General features: G+C 40.7%; 1 protein-coding gene and 1 non-coding gene across 13 annotated transcripts in view; one reads left to right on the top strand and one right to left on the bottom strand.

The window, feature by feature from the left end:
• Positions 1 to 260: 260 nt before the first annotated feature.
• Jmjd1c (jumonji domain containing 1C) overlaps positions 261 to 24,337 on the bottom strand; it is a 166,639-nt gene continuing 142,562 nt past the window's right edge. For all 12 annotated transcript variants that reach the window (XM_031348636.1, XM_031348641.1, XM_031348632.1 and 9 more), the window contains 13 exons: positions 20,574 to 20,663; positions 19,870 to 19,997; positions 19,348 to 19,558; positions 18,727 to 18,941; positions 17,844 to 18,125; positions 14,745 to 14,913; positions 13,802 to 13,892; positions 12,838 to 12,968; positions 12,357 to 12,479; positions 8,830 to 8,969; positions 7,165 to 7,341; positions 1,602 to 1,733; positions 261 to 1,139 (listed from right to left, as the gene is read on the bottom strand). In XM_031348636.1, the coding sequence (XP_031204496.1) occupies positions 1,050 to 1,139; positions 1,602 to 1,733; positions 7,165 to 7,341; positions 8,830 to 8,969; positions 12,357 to 12,479; positions 12,838 to 12,968; positions 13,802 to 13,892; positions 14,745 to 14,913; positions 17,844 to 18,125; positions 18,727 to 18,941; positions 19,348 to 19,558; positions 19,870 to 19,997; positions 20,574 to 20,663 (1,979 nt within the window). In that variant the 3' untranslated portion in view covers positions 261 to 1,049. The remainder of the gene's footprint in view (positions 1,140 to 1,601; positions 1,734 to 7,164; positions 7,342 to 8,829; positions 8,970 to 12,356; positions 12,480 to 12,837; positions 12,969 to 13,801; positions 13,893 to 14,744; positions 14,914 to 17,843; positions 18,126 to 18,726; positions 18,942 to 19,347; positions 19,559 to 19,869; positions 19,998 to 20,573; positions 20,664 to 24,337) is intronic.
• Positions 22,898 to 23,002, top strand: LOC116075636. Its single transcript, XR_004112667.1, has one exon. It is a non-coding gene; the product is annotated as a U6 spliceosomal RNA (small nuclear RNA).

Below are 24,337 nucleotides of genomic sequence, written 5' to 3'. Positions count from 1 at the left end.
CAGCAGTGAAGCTAAGAGATCCATAAAGTGCAAGGTGACTGACTTGGGTTACTCCTCCTCAACAGCAGTAGGTGTCCGTGCAGAACTGCATACTCTCGTGGCAAAGGCTAGCCAGGTGGGGACAGTGATCGGCTACTGAAACTGAACAAATTGGCAGGGCCACACAGTAAGAGGCAGGGTTCCTAGTCACAGCCTGGGGCTGCAAGCTCCACCTATTCCCAGGAGTGTCAAACCAGAGAGGGAGAACTGTAACATCCAGCTTCTTGATAAAGTCTTTTAATGGAAAATGTAAAACCCCTTTTCAACTGTAATGTACAAAGCCATTTGTAACACTTGCACTTTAACAAAAGCAAGCCAATGTTTTAAAAAAATACATCCTTAAATGTATATATGTATATATTTACATAGCATATTAAGTTTAATATTTAGCTTTAAAACTTCACATAAATTTTACCAAAATGAGACAATTTTAAATAAATTACACCTTTTGAAAATGTTTCATTGTACAGTCAATAGCTTCAACAAAATATTGAAGTGTCTGAGTTTAGTATCTACTTTATGTACTTTGTATTTTACACATTTTACAATTATTTGGCAGTAATTTTCTGATTATGACATGACTGCTGTGCAATCCAGCAATTTCCCAAACGCAGGCAACAGCTGGTGCGTTCTAGTCTCACAGTAACTGTCTCAATGTAGTGAAAAATATCAGTTATTCTATTAAACTGTACAACTGCACATTTACACTTGATCAACAATATAGCATAGATTTTTTTTTTTTTTTTACCAAAAATAAATACATCATTTTAAATCTGGCATCTTCACAAACATCATATACACTATGATACAGGAACAGCTTTATAGTGCTGCTTTTAAATTTAGCTTGGTTTATAGCTAGCATTGAATCACAGGGGCTGTGACATAATGCTATACTGGTATGGTGTCAGTAGCAAGTAATTACTACAAAGAGAATTTCTTGGCACTGATGGTTTAATGGAGCTTAGGTCAGACCTAGTGTCACTCAAGCGACATCCCCGTTCCAGCCATACTTAGGTGTCTTCCATATCCTCTACTTCATCTTCATGCATCTTCAAAGCTCTCACCATTTCCTTGACTGCATGATACAAGATATTCTTAACCTAAAAGAGACATTTGCAATCACTGAGCTGCTGCTAGAGTAAAAACAACATTTTATACAATACACACAACTTCACTGTAGCCCAAGTGACCCTCAAATTCAACAGCAATCCTCTGGCAGCAGCCTCCTGAGTGTGGGGACTGCAGGGTATGCAATGTACTACATGCCTGTTTAAAGAGCAAAGTGATAAGGGAACCGAGGAACAAACTTAAAACAGGAAACATAAAAGCTCAAGCACCGAGAACCAGGATGTGCACCCCCGTCACTGAGTTCAGTAGCCCAGGCTCTGTTGACTGTGGTTGTCTTAGTATGCTGAGACAACAGGAACAGCTGCCTAAGCTGGAGTTCATACATCCTATTTTCTGAGTATAAAATCCAGACAAATAAGCAACCCCAGTTCCCCCAAAACAGTAACAAAGCCAAAAACCAAGCCAATCTTAGATCTCCTCCTAGCACTCCTTACCTGCAGCTTATCATCGTAATTGATTTCTTCCTTCAAAAGCCTCAGCTCCTGTGTTAGGTGGAACGACTGTACAAGATGCTCTGGAGAGACAAAGTCTTCCGTCACCTGGATGCAGCTGTGAAAATTCTGTACCTATTCAAAAAGGGAAAAAGGGGAAATGTAAATTTTAGAACAGATGGTCACAGTGGAAGCAAAGAAAAGCCAAGCTGTCTAAAATGAATAAATACAAAGGACAATTCTGCCAGAGAGTTTTCTCAGAACAAATGGATTTCAGAGCTTAAGACCACACTTTAATGAGAAAGTTATGTCACCAAAAAGCTTCATGTGAAGTGACTTTGTAAATGAAGTATTTTTAAATGATAAAAACAAATGACTTTTCCAGGAATCCTTTGGAGAGGCTAATAAGATCCTAATTTATCAATATTGTGTAGGTGGAGTATTAAAAATGTGTTACTTGAAAACACTAAGGGATGCTGCAAGGAGCACTTGGTCTGTGCTGTTGCTATTTGCTTGTTGGTCATGGCAATATTAACTCAAAAGAAAGGAAATGCAATTTAGTTTATTTGCTTGGCACTGGGGGCAGAACGTTAGTTCCACATAATCTACTGGTCATACAGGAGTTTCAGAACAGTTCTAGAATTTTTATTTGTGCCTTTGTTTCAAATTAGCCAATTAAAGAGACCCTCTGGTCTCAGGTGACTTTAGTCTGTTTTTCAAAATCATGTTGTTGACTACAAAGGTTTCTTCAAGAGTCAGTCAGCACTATGCCATTTGTTCAGCAGTTACACCTTCTGTGCATCCTTGTTCCTAAGAACTGCTTTCTCTTAATGCTTTGTATAGCAGAGGAAGGCCCAAGTGGATCTAATATGAGATTTTTAAATTGTCTTTAGGTTGTCTTCAAATGATGTTTTAAAATGCCATAAAAATTCCTGGGAAAGAAGGAACAACTGAAAAACTAAGCACTTCCATTTAGTCTAGTTTTGAAGTTTGCAAAACAAATGTAATTGGGAAGAGTGAGATGAGGCAGAGAGGAGGAAGTGGGAAATGGAGACTGTGGCAGAGTCTAACTGATGACGGGATGGGACTCCAGAGGGGCTACAACTCCTCCTCTGGACATGTGACCACCTGAGCAGCTGCTGACGTCTGCAGGGTTGCTTAACTCAAGCACTGGGCCTCTAGTGACAGGCTGGTGGCATCATAAAGCAAGCGCTCTGTTCTGGGCTCATTGGGATGCTGCTTCCTCTGGAGAGTAACAGTGGGAGCCTCACATGGCTCCCTGGTCCTCCTTATGTCTGTAGAACAGATGCTCTATTCACAACAGTAGACTATGGATGAGATGCTCAGCTCCTGTCCCAAGACAAATCAGCCAATAAATGGCAAGTCAACAGGAGGCCAACTCCTGTGATGTCTTGTCTAACAGATGCTTTACAGTGCTACACGAACTCTCTCATACCAGCTACATAGTCTCCAATGCCCTGTCTCCTATGTCTTATCTGGGCATGCTGTGGGGAGAGTGAATCCTTCAGGAGTCTTAGCATGTTACCTTTGGTATGTTTAGCTCTAGCTTGACCTAAAATCAGTTGTAGCTTTCACTTAAATCCTTTGTTCAATGCCTTGTTCTTTTCGTTCTCTTCATCCACCATCCTTGTGGTTTCCTCTTTAAGTCTGAGGTCGGGGGATGTTCTGTCAATGCACTCTTTCCTGGGATCGGCCGTCCTTTTGCTTCTGTGCACATGCACTCTAAGCTGAGGGCTTGGCATCTGCATATTATTATGTGAGCTCTGGTAAGCATCTTCCCGTGCCTCGAGTGTCAGGTCCTGGGTTACCGAGGGCTGCAGCTGTCCTTCTCATCCCTTTGCAGAGTCTGAGAAGGCTGTATTTCTTGCTGGGTGTGGTCAGGAAGGAAATGTCCCATTTTTTTTTTCCAGTGGTTAGCTGTGTGCTGACAGACATTTTCTTAAGAGACTTTCTTTTAAAAAAATGCCTCCTGGCTCTTCTGAACTTTGTGTCACCGCCCAGAGCTGGGAGAGGTGTGTCACCACTGGAAATTTATGGCTGCTTTAAAATGTGTTTCAGATTGCCAACTTCTCTTCCTGCTTACAAGCCAGTGTATGTCTCTGAAGAGCCACTATCTGATGTCTTCCGCTGAGCGCCTGAGCGTTAGAGCAGAACAGCACTGACTTCCATTCCACTTACGCCCTCTTTCTAGCCATCCAGTCGTCAATTATCCTGGCTGGGATTATAAAGATGAGGGAGGGAGGAAAACAAAGCCTTTCATGTTTATAGTCTGAATGTCATCTTTTAAAAAGGGGTTCTTCATTATCATGATACAGTATTTGGTTGTCTGTGAAAATATTATGTGAGAAGGTTTTGCCATGCATTTCTTCTGGACAATTTCTTCTGCAGATTAATTTGCAACTCTTAAAAATATCAAGGCACAATGCTAAACCAGTCTAGAAACTTAGGGCAAACTTATCAATAAAGATTTTCTCTTTCTGTTCTTTTCCGTTCTGTTTCTTTCCCTGTTGTGGAGTGGGGGAGGGAGGGGCGGCCTGAGCTACGTAGCCTCCACTAGTGCTCTTCCAGCCCCAGCTCTGGTCTCAGCTTTAAAAGCCATTCAGAACACTACAGCAGAGGGCAAGTAACCACGAGAGATCAAGGGCCAGGGACCGTCCAGGGACACATGTGATTTCACATGCTGCCAGGGTAAAAGCACAAGCTGCAATCTAACTGGGACGAGGTGGTGGCCATCAGACTTGTAGTTGGTAAGACAAATATGCAAATTGTCCCGCACTGTCCAATGCCACTGTCTTTCTCACCAGTCACGGCTCAAAGGCCAGAACGCCATGCTACTGCCGTCCTAGCAGTGCTGGTCCCAGCAGTGCAGTGTCACATGGTTTATTCTGAGCATCTATTAAAGTGTAGTCCCCAGGTAGTAACATCAGGATTGACTATCAGAATGTGAGGGCTCATGCTTCTCCCCAGCCAGACTTCCAACTCAGAAATACTAGGGGTGGGTCTGGCACCTGTGTGCGACTAAGCCTTCTAGAAAGGAGCAGTCATCAGACTACTGCACATCTGAAGCCAGCCCCTTCCTTGTCCTTTCCTTCACACCCCAACCACAGTCTGAAAAATAAATCTCAAAGTGGCATGGGCTATCGAGGAAGCAGAGAAAATAAAACACACATGTGGGGAAAGGTACAATCATTTTAGAGGACAGTTGGGAGCTTCTTAAAAGCTAGTTGTACATTTATCACTTGACTGGACAAATCCCACTAGCCAATGAAAGACCATGTTGGCATAGTAGCCTACATGTAAATATTTCTATTTATTTATTGTCTGAACTAAAAACAACCAAACATATTGTAGTTAGAGAGCCCCAACTCCCCACCCACCCCCGCTGCCACAGCTCACTAGCAACAAAACAGACCACAGTTCTAAACACTACTGATGATGCTAAAGCTCACTGTAAAGAAAAGTCAGAGTTAATGAGTATTTATTGTGGGTAAGAAAGGTGGCTCAGTGGTTAAGAACAGGTACGACTGTGAATTAAGCTCCTAGCTCCCATGCCGAAGCGGCTGCTGTACTGTAAGCCAGTAAATCTATAAACAAAGCTCCAAGAGAACAGGATGCAGGCGCCTGCACTCACATAGCCACAATTTAAAACAAAGAAACAAGAACAACAAAATCGTTTTTTAAAAATAACACATTGCTCGATTCCATTACTACTACCACTTATTGAAAGAGCGTCTGGCTGGAGTCAACGCAAGCTTGGAACTTGACAGTCTGCCTTCCGCTTCCAGAGTGCTCATCCTAGTGAGATGTGAACATCTCAGCTGATATAAATGCGACAAAAAGACAATCTTGGAAAAGTAAAAGGTGGAGCCAAAAGTACTACAAGTTCTAGGTCATACTTAGTGACACAGTAAGCTGCAAGTTAGCCAACATGAAACCATGTCCCTAAAGGGGTGGGGAGGGGTGTGTGTGTGGGGGGGAGCTGGAAAGAAAGCTCAACAGTTAAGAGCACTTGCTGCTCTTCCAGAGGACCTGAGTTTAGTTCCCAGCATGCCTAGCAGTAGCTCACAGCCACCTATAACTCTAGTTCCTGTACTCAGTTGCTTAACACCTATGCACATAAACACGCATGTATCATTACAAAGCCAGGCCGTAATGAAGACTGGCCGCAATGGAATGACCTTTGGAAGCTCAGCCCTGAAGTGAGGTTCGTTGGCACGCACTGTAAGCTCAGCACGCGGAGCCAGAGTCGGCAAACCCATTGTGTTCAGAGAGCCTGGTCTGCAGAGCAAGACTCTTTCAAACAACCCAGTACTTGGAAGGGTGACAGGAGGCCAGCTTGGCTCACATGACCCCATACTTAACAAGCTAGACATGTAAACAGGAACCTCCAAGTAAGTCTTTTCTCTAGTATCAAAGTTGTCTGATACACTTCTTCTACCACAGGCAGTTTTCTTGAAGTCATTTACATTTATGTACAAGTTAGCCACTTTCTGATGAGGCAGCACAAATAATACAAACAATAACAAAGAGTTGAGCGCTGAATCTCAACTTGACATGAATGACAGTGATTAACATCCCTGAATGATCACGAATCCATGAGAAACAGCCAACCAATGCACTTTCTAAGACATTCAAGCCATATTAATGTGTTGATATTTTAGTTTCACAAATGATATTTAAGATCCAAGAATGATGAATCTGACTATCTTTTAAAAAAGCAACCACTATCAAAACTAAGGAGTATTTGTCACTGCTATACTTGCAACACAGTGACAACAGTAATAAAGAAACTTTCCTTAATAAACACATCCTAGCAGATGAGATGCCTCTCACTATTGATGGTGGGGACAAGTTGTAGGAAGCACACCAGGTCAAACTGTATTTTCTTCTGGGGAGAGGGTATCAGGTTTTCCTTGCCTACTTTCTTACCCACCGTCAGCTAGGATTCTAGGCCATTCTTCCCAGTACCGGCATGTCTACCCACCGATGCAAAGATTGCATTTGTTTCTTACTTCTTTGATTATTCCAAAAGCCATGCTATGTAGCCCAGGTGAGCCTGGAATGTGTGATCCTCCTGTTTCAGCCTCCCTAACAAGAGGGTTACAGGTGGCCATAGCTGCCATGCTATGTATTAATGTAGATTTTAAATTCTGTGGGCAGATAGCTATATAAATTCTATCGTTCATTAGATATGTTAGAATTATACCAGCATGCCATGGAGAAGCGAGATGTTCCCAGATTCAAAGCCTAGCCGCTCTGTGTGCTCTTTGTAGAGTTGGTGAGCATGTGCAGTGGCCGGCTTCTTTACAGTGAAGTGGAGAGAATGTGTAAACTGGCCATCTAGCTTAAGTCAAAGGCTTTAGCTCTCAAAGTGTTTAACTGCTTTAGGTTTCAAATACTATAAATACCATTCTAATGGAAATGCGATGGTGATGTGCATTTTCCTATGTAACATTTTCTTTGATTTTTACCTATACACAGAGTAATTTTCCCCCAAAACCAGTTCTTTTCAGTACAGGGACGTTGCAATCACATAAATAAGTACCTGATGAAGTGTTCCTGCTGGCAAAACAATGGCATCCCCAAGGAACTGAATCAGAGTGCAGGCTCTCACCCCATGTTCCTCCAGCAGTCTCTGGCGGAGCTTTCTGTTCACATACCAGCTTTGGTCCCGGATTGGATCGTGCTCTGGCAGAACTTCAAGGCCTTGTTCTTTTGAAATCTGATATAGGTTAAAATAAAATTGTGCACACCAACTTAAGGAACTGGGAAAATCTTAATTACATGTATTGGGCTTTTGCTCTCATACTCTTATAAAACAATGGCTAGGGACTGGAGAGATGGCCCAGTGGTTAAGAGCAATGACTACTCTTGCAGAGGACCAGGGCTTGATTGTCAGTAGCAATAGCAGTTCACAACATCTGTAATGCTCTCCTCTGGTGTCTTCAGGCATTGTCTGCACAGGGGGCACAGATAAGAAAGCTGGCAAAACATCTATACACATAAAAATGAAAATAAATCTCAGAGCAAACAAAAAAGTTAATGACTGTTCTGACTTCTAAGAAAGTAAGGTGCGGTGGTTTATAAGTTTTATCCCAGCACTCTAGAGGCAGAGGCAGCTGGATGTCTCTGAGTTAGAGGCCTACTTGTTCTACAGAGTGGGTTCTAGGCCAGTCAGAGCTACAGAATGGAAATGTGTCTCAAAGCATTTTGCAGTTATTTAGAAAGCCACAGGACACTGAGGTAGCACTTCCCTCCTGAGAAGCTCTTGTGCTGTCGTGGGCATTCTCATAGTCACTTCCTTATCAGACAGATGATAGAAAACCTTTTGCCTCCTTTTCTCCCAAAGCCAAACCTATGGATTTCTTAAGGCCTTACGGTGCATACAAAAATAAGTAACGCTTGTATACACAGCGACCTGACCCATCAAAACTCCATTTCAAGAAACTATTAATAGTTAATGAAAAGCTGGATTTAAGAAGCACAATTATTATACTTTAGGATAAAACCCTTTTAGGGATTTTGGTACAAGGTGGTAACTTGTAAGGATTCTTTATATAGATCCCAGAAACATTATTTAAATCAAGATGATGAGAAAACCACAATGGCTTTAAAACTAAGAGACAGCAGCTCTAAGAAACTATTTACTCATTTTATACTTTATGTGTTTGAGTGTTTTGCCTACATGCATGTTTGTGCACCACATCTGTGCCTGTTGCTCTAAGAGGCCAGAAGAGGGTTTCAGGGCCCTTGGCACTGGAGTTATAGATGGGTGTGAGCTGCCATGCAGGTGCTAGGAACATGTCTAGGTCCTCTAAAAAGGCACCAGTGATCTTAACGACCGAGCCATTGTTCTGATTCCACATAAAGAGCCTTTGAAGTGAACAAAATATTAAAAGACTTAAAAAGCTGGGCAGCGGTGGCGCATGCCTTTAATCCCAGCACTTGGGAGGCAGAGGCAGGTGGATTTCTGAGTTCGAGGCCAGCCTGGTCTACAGAGTGAGTTCCAGGACAGCCAGGGCCATACAGAGAGAGACCCTGTCTCAAAAACAAAACAAAACAAAACAAAAACAAAAACAAAAACAAACAAACAAACCAACAACTTAAAAAAGTATTTAACTGATCTTATATTGCAGAATGCCAAAAAGGTAAATTAACAGATAGTTGACACTCAAGGCAGGAGTGGGATGTTTTGACCTCTCAGTTATACCTTTTGAAGAAATTCCCTTATCTTGTCAACATCTTTTCCAGCATAAATATGCCATAGAGCACCAGGGATTTCACTCGAATCCTTTAATCTTTTTCTTAAAACATCATCCAGTTCTTCTTCTTCAAATTTCTTAAGTATTCCTGAAACACAGGAAATTATTTTCAATCGGTCAGTAAAGGCTACCAAAAAGCAGAACCTTCTAAGACAGATTATTGGAGCAGGAGGCCTTTTCTTTTGCCTTTTGTTTGTTTATTTTTACCCTGCCCCTCCCCCAACCCCAGCATGGTCTCAATATGTAGCACAGACTACTGTGGAACTTGCTATTCCACAAAGTCTGGACTGTGACCCTCTATTCTCTTGTCTCAGCTTCTAGACAAAGACGTGTATTCCCCCGCAGGGCTAGGCTCATGGTTAAACCTAGTTTTATAGTTTCAAATTGTTAGGGGGAGCAAAGGCCTGAGTTTGAGACTCATGTGTCCCCGGGAAGAGAAAGAATGATTTCATGATTGTTTGCTTCAGAGACAGAGAATCTACTCTCAAGCTAGGAATTTAGTTTCAAAACAAGAAAAAGGCTGGGCTGGAGAGATGGCTCAGTGGTTAAGTGCACACCAACTGCTCTTCTGAAGGTCCTGAGTTCAATTCCCAACAACCACATGGTGGCTCACAAACATCTGTAATGGGATCCAATGCCCTCTTCTGGTGTGTCTGAAGACAATGACAGTGTACTAACATACATAAAATAAATAAAATCTAAGAAAGAAAGAAAGAAAGAAAGAGAGGAAGAAAGAAAGGAAGGCTTCTCCCAGTCTCAGGGATTGTCTGACCGAGCAATGCCATTAACTCAAGGCATTTCTTAACCGATACAATTTTTTTTGACTTATTATTTGGTTCCTATAATTACTGAATAAGGCCAATAGGAGTCATTGCCTTAATTTTAGGTTCAGTGAAGTGAATAACGAGGCTTACTTATGTGCGAGGGCTTGTTTACTACTGGTTACTAATGAGTAGTCTGGTGAATTTCCATAGGTCCTCTTCCCTTATTATGGTTAATCTGTCATCACACACAAATCGATTTCTTCATAAGCTAAGGTTCTCAAGAAACATCAGGTAATCCTTCTCAAATGTTGACACACTAGAAATCCCCAGATCTATATAAGGAATTTGAAAAACACCAACAAAGATGGGCTGTGGTGATGCACATCTTTAATCCCAGCACTTGGGAGGCAGAGGCAGGTGGATTTCTGAGTTCAAAGCCAGCCTGGTCTACAGAGTGAGTTCCAGGACAGCCAGGGCTATACAGAGAAACCCTGTCTCGAAAAACCAAAAACCAAAAACAACAACAACAAAAAAACTGTACTTTAAAACTGTTTTATATTTTAAAATGTCTTCTGAATAAAATTATAGGTTGGCCATGTGTATTGCAGCATCCGTACACTTGAGAGGACATGAACTGAAAGCCAGCTTGGGCTGCACAGCAAGGGCAAAGCTAGAGAGAACTATGTAAGCAAACCGTTACATCAAAACAAACAAACAGTGGCAACAAAACCCATGAAATACCAAAATACAACAAATAGAAGCATAGTTTCAATTCATGAATTGGTATTCTCAACACCCCACACTTAAACCCATAACCTTGAGAGAAGAGCATGAAACAGCAGTGGGATAAGAATGACAGACTAGAGCAGGTAACCCATCATCTAATAGGATGAGAATAATCCAAACTACACATGACAACAAGAGAGCTACCGCAGGGGAAAACAGGAGCCTTACATAGGTCAGTATGTTCAAGTCAACTAGCATTTCTTGAGATGTTTAATTATGAATATAATCCTAAAACATCGCTCTAAGTACACTATAATCATTAAAAGGCATAGAATTATAAAGAAAGTAAAGTTTTCTCAAAAGAGTGACCATGTTAGGAACAGGGAGATGGTAATAAGGAGGGGGATCAGAGACCCAGTGTTAGGCCATGAATGAATAATACTGCAAAGGGCAGGTGTTAAGTTTCTCAGAGTACAAAGGATTCTAAAGGAACATTTAACTACAGCAGAGAGGCCAAAGAAAAGATTCCGCAGCTAAGAGTCCTTGCTGCTCTAGCAGAGCCCATAGGTTTGGCCATTCTCAGCACCCACAAGGCCATTTTAAACTGCAGTTCCAGTGGATCTTACAAGCCTCTGCTGGCTGCAATGAGTACTGCATGCATGCCATACACTTACAAGGGCAAGCATGCACACAGACAGTGCACTGACATAAAAGAGGCAATTAAGTGCAGTATCAGAGCTCCAGGAAAGATGTATCATCTGAACCAAAAGTGGTTTCTACCTCTGCATCAACGCTGGGAACTACAACTCCAATATGCCACTGACTCTCCAGGTTTTCTGGGCAGAACAGGGTTGGGAGAGTTTCAACGTAGTAAGAAATGCAAGTTAAGGAGCTAAGCAGTCAAAGCCTTCCAGCGATGAGAAAGTTGAGATCATGTATTACTGTCAAACGTACATCAAATTCAGTGCATATGAGAACCATTCCCTTACAGCCAATAGACAAATCTGAGCTAGACAGAACTGAAAAACAAACTAAAAAGGCTACAGCTACAGCTCTAGCAAAGTCTGGTCATGAGACATCAGAAATAGGCCAGTGCAGCCAAGTCCAAAACATGAAGAGACAATAACACTTTCACCCATCACAATAGGAGGCAGGTAAGGGACAGGCAGAGAGAAATGACTGACTATCCATCCACTTAGTCAGTGAAAGCAAAAGAAATAGTTAATTCAACCACGTGTCCAGATGAGCCTGAGTGCACTGGATGATGGAGAGTGTGTGGAGAGCAGGTGTAACAGAGCAATTGAGGCAGAGAGACACGGAAATGAGGCCTTTTATTGCAGCATGCTGGATGTATCTAACAATGTGCAGACAGTATACCAACGCAACAATTTAACTACAATTTTAGTTTACTTGCCTTGTTATAAATACTTGTCCCTAAGACTTTCACTTCTGAGAAGGAAAAAATAGTCGGGAGTCAAAAAACTGTACTGTCATGGACTAGCTGGGCACAAAATCCCTCAGCAAGCCATATGCACCTACTTTAAAGAGAAGTCAGTGTAGAGGAAAAGGTTAACAGCCATGAATTCAAATACGAAAAGGATGGGTTAGATAGATGGTAGAGCAAAGTTTTAAAGAACAAAAAGTAAAATCTACGAACACAGGAAAATGGCCGCTTATATCTAAAAGCCTTCTTTTTCCTCTGAATCCTGGGGGGTGGGGTGATTACAATTGCAAATGACACTTCACATCTCCCAGAGCAGGTGCCTATTCAGCATATAATTCCGATGTTAACAAAATGCATTCATGAATATAGTTCTTAGTAAAAGCAAAAGGTCAAATAAAAATATTTACCTTTAAAATTGCAATTTCTTGTACATGAGAAACAGGAAAAATAATTTTCGGTATCAAAGGCCAGAATCCCCTCCTATCTTCCCTGCCAGCCTGTACCCCAGCATCACCTATGACTGTTCTTTAGGTCTCTTTACCTGCTTTTGAGAGGACGCCATTTCCTTTCGCTATGCCAACATAGACTAGGACATTGACAACATCAGAAGCTTCAATGTGAAGATTTGTGGTTCCTATATCATGATCCTTAGCAGCAGCAACACCTGTGTAGGAGGTAAGTCGTTGATTGCAGTGCACAGATAGTGTGCCCACACAACAATGTATCACAACAAAGTCTGGTTTACTTGCCTTGTTACAAATACTAGCCCCTAAAACTATCAATGGAAATGCCACATACAAAACAATTCAATAAAAATACATAGAAATGTTACAAGGAATTAGCAAGTATGACTTAAGTGTACTACCTGCCAACTCGTATACTATTATTTGACATTAAGAAGGGTTTCAATAACAGTAAAGAACAGGCTTAGTACTAGGTAAAGTCCCTGGACAACTGGCTTTTGGGCTAAAGCCTGTCATCCTCCCATGGAGTCTTAAAGAGAGAAGTGAGCATATACTTACCATAGGCACTGCACAGCCTGGGTCCTAGATCAGGCCGTACAAAGAACCCTGGCAAATGGGAGGCCAAATTGAACTTCCCTTCTGGGTTGCAATATTCTGGCAATGGCAGACTTCTTAAAAAGTCTTCATATCTAAAGATAACAATACAGTATTTTTTAAAAATATAGACTTGCGTTTAAAATATTTGGAAGTACAAAGTTCTTTTTTTCTTTTTAGTTTTTGAGTTTTGAGACAGGGTTTCTCCGTGTAGCACTGGGTGCCCTGGAACTCACTCTGTAGACCAGGCTAACCTTGAATTCAGGTATCTGCCTGCCTGCGTCTGCCTCACAAGGACTAAGATTAAAGGTGTCCACTACCACTGACTGGTACAAAATTCTTGTGAAGAACATTGTAATACCCTTTCCTTAAACTAGGCAACATGATTCTAGAATGCCTTCAGAGTCTAAACTGATGTAGTGTACGAGGGAGGCATACAGTATACTAAATATTAATGTTTCAATTACACTTCCCTAAACACAGCCAATTGGGTACAAGATCCAGAAAGAGGGAGGCCTACCGCAGACACAATGCCCTAGTCTTCACCCTGATGAGGGTTAGGGTTATTTATCTTCACTGAGGAAACAAACAAGGCAAAGTGCCGGGCGGTGGTGGCGCACGCCTATAATCTCAGCACTTGGGAGGCAGAGGCAGGAGGATTTCTGAGTTTGAGGCCAGCCTGGTCTACAGAGTGAGTTCCAGGACAGCTAGAGCTATACAGAGAAACCCTATCTTGAAAAACCAAAAAATGAAAAAAACAAAAACAAAAACAAAAAACAACAAAAGAAAAACAAACAAACAAACAAACAAAAAAAAAAACAAGGCAAAGCAAAAAGCAGAAACAGACAAAGACAGCTCCGTATGGTTTCAGCAGTGGTTAGTTGCATTTGCTGGGAACAGCCGGCTCACCTTCCCAGGACATAGTTACCTTGCTGGCATCATGGTCTTGAAGTCTTCTCCCGATGGGCAGTCTTTCAACTTTAATACTACTGTTTCTCCACCTTTGTTTTTCTGACGCTCTAGAAAGACAGAAGCTAGTTATTGAAAATATAACTTAGACCTTTTTATCAGAATTTGAGAAAAGACTGTCAATGATTAAACTGTAGTATACAGATGCTTCGTGGGCATTGGTTGGCTTTTCTTCCTCATGTATTCATACAGCAGTAACACATTTTAGTTGTACTGTGTATATGTATTTATGTATGCGTGTGTAGATATACAAGGAAGTTTGAAGAGAACATTGGATCTCCTGGACCTGAAGTTACTCGCAGGCAGCTATGAGCTACCAAATTCAGGTCCTCTCCAAGAGCTGCTGAGCCATCTCTCCAGCCTGAAAATTTTATTATGGAATACATGCATTAACTACTTTTAGTATCTAAAAGAAATTGCTCTTTAGAATTATTTATATTTCTTAATAGTAGTCTTACATTTATAGTTTTTCATTTTCAAAGTATTTAACATAAACGTTATAATTTAATTTCCACAATTTTGGGGAGTTGCCAAAATTCCACTAGGAAACACAGCATAAGTTATGTCAAAGTTAAAGAAAATCAGGACTAGAGTTAGGATTATGAACCACTATTTTGTTTCCAAATTATTTTGTCTTTTATAGACAGGGTCTTAACTAGCTCAGCTGGCCTCAAATTCACTAAGTAGCCAAGGATGACCTAGGACTGTAGAACTTCCTGTCTCTCTGCTTAAGCCAATGCTGAGGTACAGTTGTAGGCCACTACCCCCAGGTGAGTGTCTCTCTCTCCCTCCTGAACAACAGTGTGAGTACAGATGCTTCCCAGGTGAAGAACTGAAGTCGCATTATCAAGGTATCATCTTAAGGTTACATGGGTGAGAGACAACAGTGAAAAACAACATACTTGACACTTCTTCAAAACCATCCCAGAACTCCTTAACGTTGGCATTGGAAACAATGCTGTCTTTGCAGTTGAGGAGATCAGCTTGGTGGTCTCCAAAATCCAGACTAATTGATTCTGCCTTCCACAAGCTAATGTTCATTTTCTTATGCACACCGGAAACCACTGCAGGCTTATGAATAAACACAAATAAATAATAGTTAAAAGGCGCCTGAATACTTCAAAGCTTCAGTGTACATGCAAGTGGACGGCACTGTTAAGATTCAGCTCTACTGGAAAATTTGTAAAGATAACGGAGGCTACGTAATAGTTCTGAACTTGAAAGATGCTTCCATGTGAATGAGAACGATGCGATGCCACAGCAGGAATGTTCACTTGGTTTTTCCTGTATTTTGACACAGGGCTTTTTTTCAGTGCAGAGATTTACATGTACTATTGTACACAACAAAACGGCAGTTTGGCATGAAATTTCAGTAAGTACTTTTCAGAAAGTAAGTGAATATTGCATTTATGTGTAGCAGAAATACTTTAGAAGACTGCTTTATCAATAGGCAAACTTTCTATAGACACTGTATAAACTATTTGTAACTATGTAGTATTTGCAGTAACACTGGGGGAGAAAAGATCAAAACACAGCTGACACTGAATTTACAACACTAAAAGCACTTTTTTTTTCTTTTCCCTCTAAGGGTCTGGATAACAACACTGGAAACAGGTATGATGCCATACTTTCAGCTGAATGATTGACTGTAAATGAATCCTGCCTTTTAGATCTCATGAATTCAAATTTTATAACACTGTTTAAAAAAATACCAGTAACTAAAAATTTACTACTTCTAAAAACTCGAATAAATTATATTAAAATACCTATGTTTAATTGTTCAAATGATAAATTATTCAGTTTTTACTCCAATAGCATAGTTCTACAATAGAGAGAAACTAAACATCTGACTTATAAGACTCTCTAAAAGACATTAACTTTTTAAAACATTTAAAACTTCATCATTAAAGAAAAGCCTCAAATTAAAATTTTTAATTACACAGGATTTTTTGAAGATTCACCCCAATCACTCTGGTCTACACAATGAGTTCCAGGCCAGCTGGGGCTACATAGTGAGACCATCTTATAACAAAACAAAGGGCTGCAGGGATGGCTCAGCAGACAACAGCACTGGCTGCTCTTGCAGAAGACAGGTTTGATTCCCAGCACCTACATAGTGGTTCACAAGCATCTATAACTCTAGTTTCAAGGGATCCAATGCCCTCTTCTGGCCTTCATAGGCACCAGCCATGCAAGTGGGGCACATGCAAGCAAAACACCCCCACACATACAATAAAACGAAAACCAAAACAAAACCCATCAAGAAATTTAGTTGAATGTTCCATTAAATGTTGTTTTTATCAGTTAATAACACGTTCAATTCTTAAGACAGGTCCAGGTATTAGGTTGCTGGCAATTCACACACTACAGTTCCTATATAAAAGGACTCCTAGTGAAAGCCATTTACCAATCTGGACAGCTAAATGCTATATTAAAATAATTCCAAGTAGAATTCTAAAGTTACTCCCATCATCCTACTGAAATACCTCAGTACCCCAATCAGTCTTCGCATCTCTAGAATGATTCTCCTGGAATATCCTGTAATACATAGCTATAGCCTGCAATGTGTGTTAAATTCCTAGACATATGTGAACCTTTCATTGGGAATACTTTAAGCTTTGTATTTCTCCTTCACCTTCTCCTTCTTCTGGTGTTTTCGAGACAGGGTTTCTCTGTGTAGCCCTGGCTGGCTGTCCTGTAGACCAGGCTGGCCTCGAACTCAGAAATCTGCCTGCCTCTGCCTCCCAGGTGCTGGGACTAAAGGCGTGCGCCACCACTGCCTGGCTAAGATGTATATTTCTTACCACACTCTTCTAGGTTCTAGAGTTCAGCAATAACTATTATGTATTAACTCCTTCCTTGTTCAATTAGCAAAAGTTCAAAGAATAGCAAACTTCTCACTAAAAGATTGAGAACGCGAGGAGGAGAAAGGTTCTTAGTTGTGTTCACGGAGCCTACTAATTAAACCCCAGGAGATCTAACTGGACAGTATGGCTGGTAAAGGGGCTTAGTCAAGCCTAATGCCCTGAGCTTAATCACCCCAAATCTACAAGGTAGAAGGAGAGAACTGACCCCAAAAAGTTGCCCACTGACTTTCACTATACAAGTGCATGCAGTGCACACAAACACAGACACAGATAGGATAAAGGAGAAAAAATAAAAACCTAGTAACTTTTCAAAGAGGAAGAAACAAATTAAGCAATACTAATATTCTGAGAACAGTAATTAAGTCATAAAATTTTGTAATTTATAAAAATTCCTAATTCATAAAAATTCATAATTTTATGAAAGTAAGTACTTGACATCAGACAGAAGCACATATAAAGCACTAAGTCAGAACTTTGATCATATGGAAAACCAATTTTATCTGGGCACAAAGAAATTACTGAGCTTTGTATTTAAGATATGATGAAATGAAGGCCAGGTGTGTGGTGGTACACATCTCTAATCTCAGTACTTTGGAGGCACAGGCAGAGGCAGGCAGATTTCTGTAGGTTCAAGGCTACCCTTGTCTACAAAGTGAGTTCCAGGACAGCCAAAGCTACAGAGAAGGACCCTGTCTCAAATACTCAAAACTGAAAGATGTGATGAAGCCAGGGTATACTGCTCAGACCTTGGTTTCTCCAAAGCCTGTTAAAGGTCAAAAGCAAATACACAAACGAAACAAAACAAAAAGACTAGTTTTAAAACGTCTCTAGCACTAAAAGGAACAATACCTACATTTTCATCAGTTCAAGACTTTCAATATAAACATACTTGAAACACAAATCAGAACAAGGAAAAATTAATTCTGTAAATAGATTACTAATGCATGTCTACTCATTACACTAAATCTATTTGAGAAATACTCTACCTCCTTGTAAAATGACACACATTTGGACAAAAGCAGAAATCCAGAAATAGTAATTTTGGCAATCTGTTGTTTTGGGGTTCTTCTTTTCCTCATAGGAGAAACTAAGTGTTCTGCCTACTACTCAGTCCGTGGAGTATGCAACACATACCTGTCCTTGTTTCCAGCACTCTTTGAAAAGCTTCCAGTTATTACTATTCTTGTAATCTTTAAGCCATAAAACATGCTGGTCACAGATCCAGGAATGTGGTATGTCACGATGAGACTTATTGCTTTCATTCGTGGCAGACTGTCTGCTTTCTTTAGGTTGTTCTTCATTAGGCTCAGATTTTACATTGATCTTGGAGGTTTTATTTGGTGGAATTTTGTTTTCAACAACTGAAGCAATGATGTCATCAAGAATGTTAGGCATAGTCCGGCCACCTTTGCCACTCTATTAAGAAAACCAGAAAATTTCTGAAAATAATGAGGTCCCTAAGTTTGGCCATGTAACACACCACTAGGTCTGAGGACTCACAAGCACAGCTACCCTAATTTACACACTGGCGTGGACCTCCCGCGAAGGTGCAGGGTAAGAATTCTCCACACACTTTAAAAGCATCATCTCCTTAGGAAATTATTCTGCTTTATGCTTTTGATAATTAAAAATCTTGCATCGCAAGCACTCCATAGACACTCGCCCACTCGCATGTGGTTCTGATTCTTTACCCACTACAAATACAATATTCACACTGTGAAAACTCATCCTAGAGCTCTCCGGACTCACAGAATCTCCTGCAGCATTCCCCGTGAAAAATACACAAAACTCTATCTAGCTCTGAAGCTAGAACTCGAGTGAGAACAGGCCTAGCAATTTAGCACATTGTATTGCATCTGCATCTGTTTGTTAGAACCATAGCTAACTATAAAATCTCTCTATAAAGTTAAGACCCAAACTTAAAAACAGAGGCTGGACGTGCAGGCAGCTAAATGTTAGGCAATTGGAAAGCATGTACAAAAACAAATCTAACACACAACTTAGCTGGCACACTTACTGAGGCTCCCATTGAATACACCGGCGCAAAGGCAATGCCTGCATCTGTAGAGCCTACTCGAAGCTTGCCAGCTGTTGTGGTCAGCAAATCACGTAGGGTTGAACCCTGTTCACTGTTCTGGGATGCTGGAGGTGATGTGCTGCCATTTGGAGAATCAGGGGCATCTTGGTCTCCATCTTCTTTAATTTCCCTTTCAAGAGTAAATTCTTTGTTTTCTAAAATAAAATTTAACAAAAATTGTGCATGTATTTCATACTGAAGTATAGGAACAATAGATTCCTTGCATTTTATTTATTTTAACAACTTTGGTCTTTCTCAGAACCTCAGACTTGTTAGCTGTCTCTGTTGTGAATAAAAATGGTCAAATGCTAGCAGAAACTATAGTTAATTTATAATACAGTGCTCTGACAGTTTTGTAAACCTATCTCATTCATGAATGAGTATGTAACTGACTTTGATATCAATCTTAGGAGGGCTGGCTCCTAATAAAAGAGGACAAATACTTTCTTGATCCTAAGCTATAACTGAAATAAAGCAGAAAGCAAAGTAATTTACAGGCCATGTGCAGTAAGAACACTGGCATTGAAGCCCTTCAGCATACACTGGAGTGGACAAAGTTACCTTGTTTTTCCTCTCTGGATTTTTGCTCAGCCAGATCAGCTAGCCAGTGCAGCGGTGACTGGGACTCTGGAGGAGTTGACCTGCTGTCTGTGCTCGCACTGCCAGGGCTGCTGTTGCCGTTAGTCTGAGACTTCTGAGGGGTGTTCTGCTGCTGGGACTCAGGCACGCACACAGAGGTTTTATTACTGTGATGAAGGACATGCTGTAGAACCTGTAAGGTAAGACACTTGAACATTTAACACTGTTTCCTCAATTATGCAGAGTTAAAAGCAGTCATAAGAAATTTACAGAGTAATATCGAAACACAAACCCAAGGGCAGAGCTTTCCTTCCCCGCTTTTGAGACAGACCCACAGTGTGTCTCAGGCTAGCCTAGAAACGGAATTCATAGCAATCCTGCCCCAGCTTCCTAGCTGTGATTAAAGGACTTTCTACAATGTCTGGGTATTACCTGAGTCTCAAACACCCAAAGCTAAATCATGTAACTGCTGTGTTGTGTGTGAACAGAGACTTTTCTACTTACCTGAGACACACCATTCACTGTAGGAACATTTCCACCTTGTAAATTCTGTCTGTTCATACAATGACAATGGGATTTAATACCATATTTTTCCCTAAGAATGTGCATGGCATCAAGAAGGTCTGTCAACACTGTAAAATAAAACAGCAGTTAGTAGAGACTAGCACTGGCTGTTAAGAGCACACTCTCCTTGCTGTGATTCACCAGCGATTACTCAGTACTGTCACATATATCTAGGCATCACAGAACCACCAACCAAATCTATATTCATTTCCTTTAAGATCTCAGAATCTTTTTTGTAGGGCGCATTAGTACGACCCAAGCTTTATCACTATCCAGTTCCTCTATGTTACAGTTTCTGTGCAGTTTTCTTCACTAAGTCTGGGAAGATTTTTTTTTTTCCTGTAATCTCTATTAAATTTAAGTGGTCCTATAATTTTGAACAAGACAATTCAATATTAGTTAAAACATATTTTTCCACTTTATTATGTATTTGTTTGTTTGTTTGTTTGGGGAAGCAGGGGGTGGGGGAAGGAGGAACACATGAATACACGCTATATATGTCACTAACCAAGGTTGTCCTCAAAACACATAAAAACCCCAGCATGTCAAATGCTAAGGCCACAGGGACGGATCATTACCTGTGAGTAATGTGAGTGCTCTCCATATCCAGAGCACCCAGGACCTCTAAACAAACGGAGACTCACCAGAGCCGGGGAGGATCTGTGTCGGCATCAGATGCTTATGGTCGTGAGGCTGGCCTTTCACACATTTCATCCACGCATACAGTTCTTTATCTGTAAAACAGTATACCTTGTTTCAAGTTCATAGTTTAATTATATGTGATGACTATAGTTACATAAAATTGAAAATGGAGTTTTCTATTTTATTTTGTTCTGTTGTTAAAAAGTCAGAAAAAAAAATCTACCACCCCGTGAATCTTGATAAAAGCATTGATTGAGGCAGCAAAAAGGGTGGAGGGGTACAATAATACATTCTAAATCAACTATTCTCTCCTATTGTTTCTGTAGGGGGTCACTTCTACCTTTTGTCTGTTTCCAAACTGTAATTAATCTTCTTTAGCTCTTAGCTCTTTTCTTTGTGCAACAAGTTGTACATTCTATTAGACTTCTTATATTGATAAAAGTTTAAGGCACCACTGCCTTCTTTGCTACTGTTCATGAATGCTGACATGAGGCCACGTACCGGGTCAGTCCATATCTAACATGTACAAGGCCATGGGTGAAATTATTGCCAACATGCAAGGAAAACGCAAAAACAGTTAAGATGGGGAAGAGAGGACAGGATACAGAGCCAGTATTGATCACTATTGTTGATCTCAAGCGAGGCTCCCTACATGTAGAGGTACCGTGAGGCACAGCATGGGGTGACCCAGGCAGCCACTTACAATGTGGCTCTGAAACAAAACAACACCAAACAACAAAAGTGTACAAAGCTCAAGCAGTTCAGCATAAATTCTACAATTATTTCATGAAAATCCTAATTGAAGTTAATTTTTAGTAAATAGACTTCAAGCTTTCTTTCACAAACCTAAAAAGGACCCTACAAATGTTGCTTACAATGGTCATATAGCTGATGAGGACTATGTAACATATGCGCCACACCGATCCTCTGTGAATTTAGAAAAGAACAGTTCACGGCAAAGCCAAGTGACATAAAAGGAGGCCTGTTATATACGTCAAAGCCTGACACGGTCTGTCATACAAAGCACTATGGAAGCTAATGGCAGTGCTATCTGAATTTATTATCAAGATTACACCATGTTTAAAAAGGGTGAAGAGGGCTAGAGAGATGGCTCAGCGGGTAAGAATGCCGACTGTTCTTCCAAAGGTCCTGAATTCAAATCCCAGAAACCACATGGTGGCTCACAACCATCCGTAATGAGATCTGATGCCCTCTTCTGGTGTGTCTGAAGACAGCTATAGACACTTACATATAATAAATAAATAAAATAAAATAAAATAAAAAGGGTGAAGAAACCTTCATGTAGGACAAGGCTGTAGGGTGGACAAACTATAGCAAATAAAATCTATTTCCAAAATCTGACAAAAGAAAACAAAAGGCCTATGGAATTAGAAAATGAAGTGTTCCAATGTAACTAACTTTCTCAAAGATATCAAAATGTATTTTGATGGTATTAGATTGTATACATCAAACAGGACCTCCTGTGTACCCCACTTCTTAGCTGCAGCCCCAGACCCTAGGAAGTTATTTAAATGTCAAGATGAATTCCTTCACATGGTTCCATCATTTACTCATTTACTGTAGATCTTCTGAAATACTCAGGTCTTATTGACAGTAAGCATGTATAAGAAAAGGGTAGAGAGTGGGTGAGTTTAACAATGGGAAAGACATGATGGCTAAGACATGGCTTTTCTCCTAATGTGTAAGCCAAGGACACAGCGCCTCTAACCTCTTCACTCTATCCTAGCTTTACCACTATTGTAGCCACTTCCTAAACAGCTTTATGTATTCTCTCTCTCTTTCTCTCTCTTCCTCCTCCGTCAACAGGGTCTTGCTCTACACCCCTGGATGAACTTGAACCCGAGCCAATCTCCTGCCTCAATTTCCAGAACATGTACTACCACACCTGTACAATATATTTCTTTCCAGTAGAGAAGACTGAACCCTAAGCCTTGTACATGTTAGACAAGTATTCTACCACTAACCTTACATACTAAGCTTCTAACATTTAATACTTTTGATCCATTTAGTAACTTCCTTTTAAAACTGTATCATCAAGTATATTAACAAGTAAAATACTAATACCATTTTATGTGAAAAATTATATAAAAGTTTCATTATCTGTAATAAAAATATTTTTTTGCTTCAGTCTTTAAGATCTATGGTCTAGCTGGGTACAGTGGTACATCAGCACTTGGGAGGCAGAGACAAGCAGATCTCTGAGTTTACAGAGTGAGTTATAGGACAGACAGGGCTACACAGAGAAATCCTGTTTAAGAAACAAAAACAAAAACAAAATCCAAGAAAGAAGACAGACAGACGACAGCGCTAGCTTCGGCAGCACTCAAAGTAAACTGGAACAAGACAGAGAAGATTGGCATGGCCCCTGCACAAGGACGACACAAGAATTCATGAAGCATTCCCTTCAGACCCTGAAAGAACAATCCTCAACTTCATATAGGAAAACAAAAAACCCAGGATAGCTAAACCAATCCTGCACAATGAAAGTACTTCGGGAGGGATCAGCATTCCTGACTTCATGCTGTACTGCACGGCAATAGTGAGAAAGACTGCATTGATATAGGAACAGACAGGCTGATCAATGAACTTGATAAAATGAACTCAAAGAAACCAGTACCCCTCCATTGTACAAGTGATAAACCGGTTCAGAAAGAACCTAGGGAAACAACACCCTTTACATAACCACAAATAATACAAAATATCTTGGCAAAACTCTAACTAAGCAAATGAAAGATCTGTAGGACAAGAAGTTCAAGTCCCTGAAGAAAAAAAAAAATCAAAGACCTCGGAAGATGGAAAGATCTCCCATGCTCATTAATCAGCAGGAATAGCAATAGTGAAAATAGCCATCTTACCAAAAGCAATCTACAGAACCAATGCAATTCCCATCAACATTCCAACACATTTTTTTTTGGCAGACCTTGAAAGAGCAATTCTCAACTTCAAATGGAAAAACAAAAAAAAACCAAAGATAGTCAAGAAACAGAAGAATGGAAACATAAAATGTGGTCCATTTACATATGAAATACTACTCAGCTATTAAAAAAAAGGACATCATGAATTTCACAAGCAAATGGACGGAACTAGAAAAGATCATCCTGAGTAAGGTAATCCAGACCCAAAAGGACATGAATGGTATGTACTCACTGGTAAGTGGGTACTACCCATAAGTACAGGATAGCCATGATACAATCCAAAACCTAAAGAAGCTAAACAGGAAGGAAGGCGGAAGTCATAGGATGCAGAAGGAGGGAGGGAACTGGCTGAGGGGATCAGATGGGGAATGGGAGGTGGGGGTGGGGTAGGGTGCTGATGGTGGTGGACAGGACCAGGTGTTGGGTGAAACAGGAGGGATGGCCAGCAGAATGATGGGAAATCAGAGGCTGGTGGGGATTGGCATCCCTAGGACTTGCCAGAGATCTGGGATGGGAGAGGCTCCCAGGAGTGAATGGGAATAACTTTGGCTGAGACCCCGAGCAGTAGGAACATAGAACCTGTAGCCAGGCAGGAGCCCCAGTAGTGGTAAGGACACCAATCCACTCACACAACTTTTGACACAAAATACATTCTGTCTGCAAGAAACTACAAGGCGCTGTTTGTCTCAGTGGTAGAGGATGGGGCCTATTCCTGTAAAGAATTGATGAGCCAGGATGGAGTGATACCCCACCCCCTCTCACGATAGAAGGGGAAGGAGGGGGGGACAAGAGGGGGAAGCCAGCGATCAGGATGTAAAGCAAATAAATAA

This window comes from Mastomys coucha, unplaced genomic scaffold, assembly GCF_008632895.1.
Source record: "Mastomys coucha isolate ucsf_1 unplaced genomic scaffold, UCSF_Mcou_1 pScaffold3, whole genome shotgun sequence".
Taxonomy (NCBI): domain Eukaryota; kingdom Metazoa; phylum Chordata; class Mammalia; order Rodentia; family Muridae; genus Mastomys; species Mastomys coucha.
The sequence above is the reverse complement of the archived record's forward strand: the minus strand, read 5'-3'. Positions and strand labels throughout refer to the sequence as shown.